Source organism: Musca autumnalis, unplaced genomic scaffold (assembly GCF_047663935.1).
Source record: "Musca autumnalis isolate F117 unplaced genomic scaffold, ASM4766393v1 scaffold_3, whole genome shotgun sequence".
Classification (NCBI taxonomy): Eukaryota; Metazoa; Arthropoda; class Insecta; order Diptera; family Muscidae; genus Musca; species Musca autumnalis.
In genome coordinates this window covers 214065535-214077748 of record NW_027411866.1, presented here as the reverse complement: position 1 = coordinate 214077748, position 12214 = coordinate 214065535, and the positions used below count along the sequence as shown (strand labels likewise).

Genomic DNA, 12214 nt, shown 5'->3' with positions numbered 1-12214 from the left:
TATGGATTTGACAGTTGAAATCGAGTGGATTTCGTAAATGTAAACCAAGCATTAGTATAATTTTTGTAATATTTTGACATGTACAACTTAATAGTACGTTTATACATGGTATAAGTAAAGAGGTAGATTTAAATGAAAAAAATCTATAGAACCCTTGTTTTTCTTGAATTCCTAAAACTTCAAAATAAAAGCAACAAGTGGGTTTGTTTACAATGCATTTTTTGAGCATTTTATAAAAAACGCGAAAAATGAATGAAGAGTTAAGTTTTCTTCACATAATCGAGTTGTGAATATGATAAACTGATTGTTTCAATGCAAATCTCACCAATTTCTTCCATACAAATGGTCTAAAAACAATTTTAAAAATCATTGAATTCGATTGTTTTTAAAATTGTTTGGCATATTATTCAAACACCACACACACATACACAGTTTGTTTATATTGTTTTGAAGTTTTAGGCATACTCGAATGAAAAAATTTAAATTGACATAAAGCTTTGGCTAACCTTTATTATTAAACCATGCGTTTATATATAACCGGATTTAACAAATTCACTGGGTTTCCAATGTCAATTCCTTTCCGTATACGCCAAATAAATCCTCATTAAGAAGGTTATCCCTGCAAAAGGCTATAATATAAACATGGCCTAAGACGTATGTAGTTTAGACTAGCTATCAATTTCATATAATCCGAAATAAAAACATTCCATATCTCCCCAGTCTGCCTAAAACTTTCTTACGAAACTTTCCCATTATTTTGGCGTTCATAGATCGAGTTCCATATTAAAGTAACTCTTATGTTACACGCTAAAACTTTCATACGAAACTTTCCCATTATTTTGGCGTTCATAGATCGAGTTCCATACAAAAGTAATTTTATGAAATTACTGTAATGGGGAACTCGACCTAAGAACGCCAAAATAATGGGAAAGTTTCGTATGAAAGTTTCAGCATGTAACATAAGAGTAATTTTATGAAATTACTGTATTGGGGAACTCGACCTTAGGCAGCCATCAGACCATCTGCCTTTTCATATGTATGTTGTCACTTTGGGTATACTAATATACAGAACAGCTGATGCCATACATGTGAAAAAGCAGATGGTCTGATGGCGGCCTAAGAACGCCAAAATAATGGGAAAGTTTCGAATTAAACTTTCAGCGTGTTGCTTTAGAGATAGAGAACGAACGCCGTACGTTGCTCTTATGTTACACGCTGTAACTTTCATACGAAACTTTCCAATTATTTTGGCGTTCTTAGGTCGAGTTCCCCATTACAGTAATTTCATAAAATTACTTTTGTATGGAACTCGATCTATGAACGCCAAAATAATGGGAAAGTTTCATATGAAAGTTTTAGCGTGTAATATAAAGTTGGAAACGGCACATAGTGCTATGTTCACATATACGAAATCCACTCGATTTCATCTGTTAATTCCTTTGTGTATACGTCAAATGAAAACTCATCTGCATGGTACAAATACACAGGTAGCCGCATCGGCAATTGTTGGCAACATAAGATGTCAAAATTTGACATCAATTCAATGCAATTGACACATTATGTTACCATCATCTGGCATGATAATGCTACCTGTATTATTGTACCATGCTCATCTGAAATCGATTGGATTTCATTTGACGTTTGAGCAATGGAATTGACAGTTGAAATCGAGTGGATTTCGTAAATGTAAACATAGTGTAATATTCGATTTGTAGATTCACTGCAAAAAATCGATGGCACTATCGATAAAATCGATTATTTTTTTAAAATTAAATATCGATATAGTTTTGCTTATCGATATTATCGGAACAAAAAATCCGCAACCTAAAGTGGGGTTCAGACGATCAGTTTTGACTGACAGCTTTGCTCAAATAATCGGTTGCTTGCCAGTGTGGTCGTTCATTTTTGTCAGTCATCAGGCAACCACAAAATTTTTTGTGGATGTTGGACAGTCAGCTGTTGGTTGTTTGTTTGTTTGACCGTGTGAACGAAACAACGTCAGTCAAGGAATAAATTAGCAGAGTAAATATCAAATAAAAGTTAAAAAAGTCGTGTGTTTTTATTAATTTGATTGATTATTATTGCAAATAAGTGATAAAAATAGCAGACAAAAATCTTTTCCTTCATTTTAATATTGGCCAAGCAAAAAATTGCAAACTAAACGACAAACATGGACAACGAAAATGAATTTTTATAAATGCAAAGATGCCTCTGGGACATAACCAGTCCAGAATATATGATGCGCGACATTAAAACAAAAGCATATGGAGAAATACAAGAAGGATTGTTCTATTGACGACGTCAAGAAGAAAATAAACGTAATCCGCTCATCGTACAGAAGGGAATTGAAAAAAATAAAGCAATCTGAATCTTCTGGAGCTAGAGTGGACAGCGTTTGGCTCAGAATCTCGAATTTCTTTTAAAATATTCACATGTGAATATTGTTTTCGGGAGGCTATCCATTTTTTTACCCATTTCCTTCTTCTTGTCACTTTATTTTCTTCATCTAAAAGCAAAATGATCAAAAATGCACATCCAATCTTTTAGTCATCCATATTTATTAATAAAAGTTGTTATTTATATGATTTTATAGCTATGTGAACACAGTAATTTTTCAACTTGACTGTTGGTTTGTCATCCAACAAAACTGAAGCAATCGATATTTGACCAAAAGCTGTCAGTCAAAACTGATCGTCTGAACCCCACTTAAAATTCATTGAAATAAATAGAAATTTTGCTGCTTTTCGGGTTTGTCAGTATGAGAAAGTAAGTCCGTAGTCACACGTACACATTTTTCGGATAAGTAAAATGTATTTTTTTAATATATTTATAAAATAAAAGCAATTGTTTCATGGCAGAATAATGTTTGGTTTACATTCGGCGTCTTTTCGTGATTTCGAAGGCGTTTCGTGATTTCGCGCGGAATCATGCAAAATTTATCATATACAACCTTGCTTTTGCCTTAAAAAGTACCAAAAGTTGCAACACTTTTCACGTATCACAATAAACAAGGTAGATGTGAGAATTGCTGGAACAAAATATGTTAATATCAAAATTTGTAAACAACGTGAAAAAATATTAAATTACATTGTTACAATGCTATTTTTCATTCTGTTCCCGTACTTTTTTTAATGGTAATGTTAGAAAATAGACCGAATTGTCAAAAATTGCTTACCCATATACAAATTTCTTAAAAAATACGGGAACGAAAAAATGACGGAAATTGCAAAAACTCCAGCAAAAATGCCAAAATCAGCGTATCAGCCATCGTGTTCAGAATCCAAAAAACATGCTGCTAGTTTTTACTTGGTCAAATTTTTATAGCAGAGAACAGGAGAAGAGCCTTTTATTCAAAATCAAGTGCAAGTCTTGCTAGATTTCGGAGTACTGTAGTGGGATTCTGTAACTCGTTTTTGCTGTTATCGATAATTGTCGGTAAAATTAAAATGCTTATAATTTCGATAATTAACGAAATTTTTCGGTAAGTTAACGATGAATAAAAAGTAGTCGCTAGCCTCTACCGACACAAACAGTGATGCCAACTTTTCTTTATGTTTTTAGTCATAATTTTGCGATTTAATTTTACCGATTTTTGTCGGTAACAGCAAAATGAGTTACAGAATCCCACTACTGGAACGCATTTCTAGCACTAAACGGGGAAAATACTGCAAGTAGTAATATTTTGCAGTTTCTGAACACAACTTTTATGTATCAAAATTTATTATTGTAATGTCTCAACGATAAAATCATTTTTTAGTTTTATAGTATTATAAACAATTAATACGATATATAGATAATTTTACGATCATTTTCGAAATGAAGCAGTAAAGTTCTATATTGTCGTAAATTTTTGATGATTAATTCAATTTACAACAACTTTTTTCGAAAATTCATGTTCGATCAGCTGCGCATTTGCATCTACCTTGATTATTGTGATATGCTTGAAATCAACAAAAAAATAAGTGTAAACACCGGGGTGTATTTCAGGATTTCGTGAAATCCAGTGGATTCTAGAGCGCAAGTGTAAACTTGGCATAAGAAGGTAATCTCATTTGAAAAAACCGTCCTTGAGCTGCTAAATACAACCATGCATTCGAAACAATATGAAAGTTGTTGTTGTTATTAGCTCTGTTCCTTTACGAGAAAGAATCTTCAAGTTGTACAACTTTTTACGCGTTCCTTTACTTAAGACACCATACAATTCATATGGAAGCAGATTACAACTTTTACTATTTTTGCTAGTTTTACCATTTTCAAAAGTAAAGGAACAGACCAATTGTATGTCAATAACAACAATAACAAAATTGGCCTGTTCCCGTACTTTATAAAGTGCTAAAAGTCGTAAAAGTTGTAAACGATTTTTATATAAATTTTGTGTAATGGAACGCAAAATGTGTAAAGGTGGTAAAAATTGTAAAAACTTTTTAGCTCTGGAACAGAGCTAATATCTTTTGTTTATGTTTTATTTTTGTTTTGGAACTAATATTAAACATTTTAATATGTATTTCGGGAGAATGTGCGAATAGTTTTCGTTTTTGGTGAAATTTTTTCAAGATATGTAAATAGATAGACAAATGTATGTACCTAAATTGTGAAATACCACGTAAAAAGAATTCTAACTTGAATGTTATTATATTGTTACAGAGTCCAACCAACGGAAGAAGAATTAACAAATCAAGGATACTTGCCAGCAGTGTTCAAGGTTCCCATTCGCGTCGAAAACAATATCAAAATATTGATCAATTGAGGAATATGAAAATAGCCATCGATAAATCCACTGCCACACTGTTAGCTGCTTGGACGACTGAAATGAGAGTCCAACTGAACATATTGGTCGATGGTGTTCTTATTCCGACCACTAGCTACCCCAGACAGTACAAAGATAGTGTGAATACCGTACTCGGAAACCATCCCCCATCCATCACAGCAGAATAACGTCAGCTGCCAAGACCATGGTACAAATACACAGGTAGCCGCATCGGCAATTGTTGGTAACATGAGGTGTCAAAATTTGACATCAATTCAACGCAGTTGACACATTATGTTACCATCAGCTGGCATGATAATGCTACCTGTATTATTGTACCATGGCCAAGACTTAAAGGCCTGCGTACATAAGCTGCTTTGCCTGATTGCCTTGCTTTCCTGCTTCATTTCTGACATAATAAAAATAAAAGAATAAAGAAGGCCGAGGAAATTTCGAACTGGGTTGCCCTTTTCTTTTTTATTCTTTTATCAGAAGTAAGCAAGGTAAGCAGGCAAGGCAGCTTATGTACGCAGGCCTTTACACAGCCGCCTCAATTCATATTGGGCCGAATTGATGGCACGATACCCAGTACATTCCTGGTATGTGGATTGACACCACACGACTCTATATTTGTTTAACTGCTCACCTGTCTTCTGGTTCTTTATGGACACAGCCAGTAGAGATTGCAGAGTCTGGATACAGAGGAACCATATAACCGAAATAAGCAACAACAACCAATTGATGGGACGTAACAAGCGTTATCTATATGTGGTCAATCGCATCCTTCTGAACCTTTTGTGCCAGATGTGCATCGATTACTATCGATTTAAGAGTTTCTTCTATTTTAAGAGTTTCTTCTCACTTGGTACGAAATAAGAAAAGACAAGATGTTTTTATTTTTGTATTTATTATATTTTATAAATTTGCCGTTGTGGTGGTCAATCCAACATATAGGCATGTTTTCCTTTTACAAAAATAAAACCTCTAAAACTTCAAACTTATTATAAGCCTATTTTATCATTGTAATAAAAATGAAGTTAACGTTGCTGAAGACAATTAAAACGATCACATTATTGGGACACATACAGCCTCTGATTTATTTCTTAGGTCGTTATTATCCTCATCAAAATGCAACAATGAAACCTTGTTTGTAACATAGGCTTATGTCATGTTCACACGAGCGTTTCAATTACGTTGTTCGCCTGTCGAACGACGTACACGAATTAACCCGTTTCCACGACACTATTCGTAATTAACAGAAACATAAACAAAATTTCCTTCATTTTTGTTTCCATGTTTTTACGAAAATTTGAACCGAAAACACATAAAATATACATTAAATGAACAGGAAAAGCAATAGACTTTCCTTGAAATGTATCTTCTATATTTAACTACACACATTTCATTATTTTTTTTCCATCAATTCCGAATCATTTTGTATTTTCAATATATTTTTATATTTTTCTATTTTCAAAATTAAAGTGAGAGAGACATGTCAAAACAATGTTTGTGTATACAGACTTTCAGTTATTTGTTTCCTTTTTGTTTCTGATTTTTTACGCGATTTTGAACTAATGGACAAAAAATGTGTGTGGAATTAAGAAGGAAACATAACCATCTTCCTTCTGCTTCTTTATAAAATGTTTAGTTCATTAATTTTCATTCATCTTTTTCCTTTTTTCTAAAAATGTTTGTGTTTTCAACAAATTTTTCAATTTTGAATTTAGACATGTCATAATTAATTTATTTCGATAAATGCTCTCATTTGTTAGAGATGGGACATATTTTATCGTTGTTCGGAGAGTATTTCTACTTGAACAACGTAGACAAATCGTCGTTCGTTCTTAGAATTTTGTATGGGGAATCAAGTAATTTATTCGTATTTGAGGGTCGAACAACGAATAGAGAACGAACGACGTACCGTGGAAACGGGCTATTACTTCCGAGACATCATAAAGCTGCGTGGTTTTTGGTCTTTGAGCCAAGGTGTTTACACATTCATACGGCCAACATATGCCTCATCGAAATAATTATTTTAGACTCCAAGTATGTTTGGACGAAATCCGTTTCAGACAATTTGGAGTTGATTTAGCAATGTCCGTCCTTCTGCCTGGATGGTGCGCACGCTAACTCTCGAACGGATCAACCGATTTGGTCCAAAATTTGGCCTTCGTAATATATTGTCTATTTAGCACTTTGTCAACTAAAGCATCTTAAAAGGCGTTAACCCGGGTAAAAGCTCTAGTGCAAACGTCGTTTAATATCGGTCCACACCTTCCGCTACCTCCCCACAAAGTTAAAAAGGAAAAACCTCTAAATGCATAATTTTTGGTGAAAATCATTTTGGTTATGTAGCCGGTATTCGATGTGTCCGTATATGTAAGATTCATTTCGCATAGGATGCGGATATATCTCAGTCGGCAAATTGAATGATACCTTTTTACTTGTTATTAGAAAATCTTCCCTAAGAGGACATCTAGCTTTTTAGTGGAGTGGTTGATCTAAATGTGCCTAATTTAAGAAATGAGTGGGATGTTTTGGATTCATTATTTCGATAGACATCGTGCCTATTTTATTGTGACAACCAGCCATTTATATTGGTCACTGTAGGATTTTTTAAAGCTTTTCGATCAATATGGAGCATGTACTTGACCACGAAACACATAACACTGTAAACAGGACCACAGGGAATACGATTGGTAAAATTTTCAAAAACGTCCTCGAACAATCCTTACACTGCACTTAAGCCAAAATTTTGTGTAGAGGTACTCGAAGGATTGGAACGATATAGTCCGTACCTGATATATGTAGGCCCGGAAGAAATGTTACGAGGAACAATTTTGGACCAAATAAGTTGATCCTTTCGAGAGTTATCGTGCGCACCATTTTAGCGAAAATGTTTGAGCTTTTGTTGGGCTGGTACAGGAAGAAGTGGATATAGGATCCATTCACTAACTTGATCAATGTTTGGACATAATACTACCATGACCACCATTTGGACCACATCGGCTGATCCGTTCAACAGGTATCCTTCAGTCAGACGGAAGTACAGGGCTAAATCGACTCCCAATTGCCTGTAAATTTTGAAAATTTTAAATTTAAAAATTTTAATTTAAAGTGGTAAATTAAATTGTAAATAAACCTGACATATGTATGTATATTTTAACATATACATACAAAGTTTGTCAAAATCATTTTGTCAATGAAAGGACGGCAAAGCGAATACAACTCTGTGAGCTGTGAGCGTGAGGTTATGGGTACTTTACACGATATGTTTTTTACATATGAGTTGTCACTTTGCATATACATTTTGTATGGGAGAAGTGACAACTCATATGCAAAAAACATATCGTGTAAAGTACCCATTACCTTGTATCATTGTATCATGCAATTGTTTATTCTCCTTTACATTTCTGTGAACTACTTGTGCAATACATTGACATTGAAAAATGTCAAGAAAAGCATTGGCATTTCCGTCATTTTCATCTCCAAGTTAATGGTGTTGACAACTTAACGATAATATCGATAGCAATCGATATTTTAAAATATTATATCGAAAATATGTAATCATGGTACAAATACACAGGTAGCCGCATCGGCAATTGTTGGTAACATAAGATGTCAAAATTTGACATCAATTCAATGCAATTGACACCTTATGTTACCATCAGCTGGATTGATAATGCTACCTGTATTATTGTACCATGTATGTAATGTTGTTGTTTGCCAGCTCTAATTCATACGGCGTTTTTCGATCTTCAGATCCTTCTGACGTTTTTCGATCTATAGATCCATCATTTTGGGAACCACTGTTTTTTTGCTTCTTCGGTTTGCAAAATTTGTTTGTAGTTTGGATAGTAAAAAAGTTATTTAAATGGTGTTTTGTATTGTAATAAAACGTGAAAAGTGTAGAAGCTAATTTGTTGTTGCTTTTTTCACGAAAAGAAAATCTTTATTTGGTAAAAAACATGGCACGTCAGCGAGGAGATAACAAGGGTGGAAGTTCTGGTGAAAAATCAGGTAAACAAAAAACCAACAAACAACAACATAATGTTGTTGAAAATGCCGATTCCACAAAATCCAGTAGCACCACAACGACAAGTACAACATCTTCCACAGCGGCATCAGAAAATAATAAACCTACCAAGGGAAAGCATCCAAAGAAGGCGACATTTGAAGAACCAACATCGAAATTTGTCCTGAATAAATGGAAAACATTGGCCGGTAGTATTTGTATGTGTGTGGCAGCTTATTTCTGTTATCAAGGCTATTTGGAGACACGTGTCAACACCCCATTCGATAATCAGAAAATGGTTACACGAGCCGGTCTCGATGACGCCGAACGTTATTGGGGTTCATATCGTCCGTTGAATTATTTCGGCATGAAAACCAGAGATCCTCATTCCCTGGTTATGGGTTTAATGTGGTATACACCATCGAATTTGGGCCATGGAGGCAAGGGTATACGTCATTGGTGTGATATGGGTGATAATTTGGATAAATACGGTTGGACACATCATGATGGCAGGACATTTGGTGTCCAAGAGATTCATGACTTACCATTTGAACTGAAAACGTCTTTTGTAAAATATCCAAGTGGTAAACAATTTGGTGGTGATTGGACTGCCAGAATTTCGGTTAAAAACACGACACGGGCATGGGACAAATCTATATCGCTGATATGGTATGTGGCATTGGATGAACGCACCAATGGTCATATTAAATATGTTTCTGATGATAAAAGTCCAGAGCCGGGGGTGTATGGTGAAACATTGGGTCTGGGTGAGTTTCAGTTGAGATTCCATCCTGTCAAGGGACGTATACTGCATAAATCCTATTTATCCACATTGGCCCCATCGCTGAGTAAACTGAAGGAAACTGTTTTTAGTCATTTTCGTGCATTTACCGATAAAAAGGGTCACCGCTACATTGGTCTGCCGGGTGAAATGATATCTCACAATGGCCAAGCACCGGCTGATCCAAATTTCATTGCCATACAAATAACAGCAGAGGTTGACTTCACCCTGGATATCACATATCAATCCACATCGGGATTTTCGGTGGGTGAGACCATACCAAAGCCACCAACGGGACGTGTGTATACGGAGTCTTTGCAGTCACACATTGCCGAGTTTGATAAACGTTTTGAGGATACCTTTCATTTGAAGGCCAAGGGATTCTCGAATGAGGAAATTAAGTTTGCCAAATATGCCTTGAGTAATATGGTGGGCGGCATTGGTTATTTCTATGGATCGAGTAAGGTAAGTTAGATGACAGCAAAAATGATAATTTAGAGGCTCCTCTTGGATTACTATAAAATGTTCAAGAATGTGGCTTTCCAGCTAATGAAATGTTGATCTGTGCTTTGTGAACTTTGTTAAAGATATGTTTTAATTTGTATATGAAATTTAGATAATGATTATGGAATAACCAGCAAAAATGTTAGTATTTAATGGTAATGCAATTTTTTGGTCTGAAAGACTTTTCGCATTCCAATGTATGAATTATAAATAAATAAACAAATAAAAAATGTACGTCATTGTGATCAGTAGCACAATGACTGCATCTAATAAGAATTTCATGTATGTAGATCTGAGTGGAGTCTCCAAACTAGAGGTGGGCGATTGTCGTGTTTCGTGGCACTAGAAAACACGCCACAGCAAAGCTAAAGGGTTTAGTACTTTGTCGTCGCTGAAGTGGTGTTGGTGTTTATGTGCGTATTTTTGTTGTGTCGTGTTTTCTAGTGCCACGAACACGACAATCGCCCACCTCTACTCCAAACTGAACTTGTTGGGAACAGAAAAATTAACAATTTTGTTTCTTTCCAGGTCCAATCTGTTTACACCACAAACCCGGTGCCATATTGGAAATCTGCCTTATATACCGCTGTTCCTTCACGCTCCTTTTTCCCTCGTGGCTTCTTGTGGGATGAGGGTTTTCATGGCCTTCTCATTTCCTCGTGGGATATTGATATTGAATTGGATATTATTAGCCATTGGTTTGATTTGCTTAATATTGAGGGCTGGATACCTAGAGAGCAGATATTAGGTGTGGAAGCCCTGGCTAAAGTTCCTGATGAATTTGTTATACAACGCAACACCAATGCCAATCCACCAACATTCCTATTGACCCTCAAGAAAATATTGAAACATCACAAACAAGAATTATCACAAAAGAGTCGTTTGGATACTTTGGAGCGGATATATCCTCGCCTGCAAGCATGGTTTGCATGGTACAACACCACTCAACGTGGTGATATGCCTGGAACATATCAATGGCGCGGCCGTGATGCCCTCACTGAGCGGGAATTAAATCCCAAAACTCTTACTTCCGGTTTGGATGATTTCCCCCGAGCTTCCCATCCAAGCAATAAAGAAAGACACGTGGACATAAGATGTTGGATGGCCTTCGCTGCCAGTGTATTGGCTGAACTTTCCACCATATTGGGTAAAGATGATCATAAATATTATGAAACAGCTGGTTACTTAAAGGATAACGATGTCCTCAATGAACAACATTTAAGTCCCTACACTGAGACCTATGCTGATTGGGGTTTACACACGGATTCTGTGGTTTTGAAACGTCCCCAATTAACCCAGAAAAATTTACAACGTAATCAACATCAACAAATGGAAATGGTGCGTGTAACCCTAAAACAGCCTGATTATAAATTTGTTGACTCCACCTTTGGTTATGTTAACATATTCCCCTTCCTATTGGAAATCCTTGATCACGACTCGCCGTATTTGGGAAAACTTTTAAAAGATATACGTGATCCCCAAAAGCTGTGGACTCCATATGGTTTACGTTCTTTGTCCAAATCCTCACCCCTCTACCTAAAACGTAATACTGAACATGATCCTCCATATTGGAGGGGACCTATTTGGATTAATATCAATTATTTAGCAGTTAAGGCTTTACGTTATTATGGCATGATTGAGGGTCCCTATGCTGCATTGGCTCGTGAAATTTACTCGGAGCTAAGAGAAAATCTCATACACAACATTTTCCGAGAGTTCCAACGTACTGGCTACTTGTGGGAACAGTATGATGATACAACGGGTCAAGGTAAAGGTTGTTATCCCTTCACAGGTTGGAGTTCCTTGGTTGTATTAATCATGTCAGAGCAATATTAGTGGAAATAATAATGATGACTACGATGACAACGATAGACTGTGCAGCGTGGACACTTAGTACAATTTTGTAATTTATTAAATCAGAATGACCTACATACAACCTACTTAACTTGTTGACTTGACAATTTTATGTATTTAATGTCATTGTAGTTATGGCATTGAAGAGTATAGAGCATGCTAATATCCAATATATATAATTAGAAAAATTTGTATTTTTTAATTAATTAAAAAATGCCAAAATTAATTCGAGTAATAAGTTTAAATCGTTTAAAATACTAGAGAACGATAAGTAATAAAAACAACAAAAACAAAAATTAATTAGAAAATAAAA

At 35.3% G+C, this 12214-nt stretch overlaps 1 protein-coding gene across 1 annotated transcript; it reads left to right on the top strand.

Moving 5' to 3' along the window:
• Positions 1-8486: 8486 nt before the first annotated feature.
• Positions 8487-12214, top strand: GCS1 (mannosyl-oligosaccharide glucosidase). The gene is made up of 2 exons (XM_073976598.1): positions 8487-10008; positions 10576-12214. Exons 1-2 carry the CDS (start codon positions 8716-8718, stop codon positions 11881-11883), a joined length of 2601 nt encoding a protein of 866 aa, XP_073832699.1. The 5' UTR covers positions 8487-8715; the 3' UTR covers positions 11884-12214.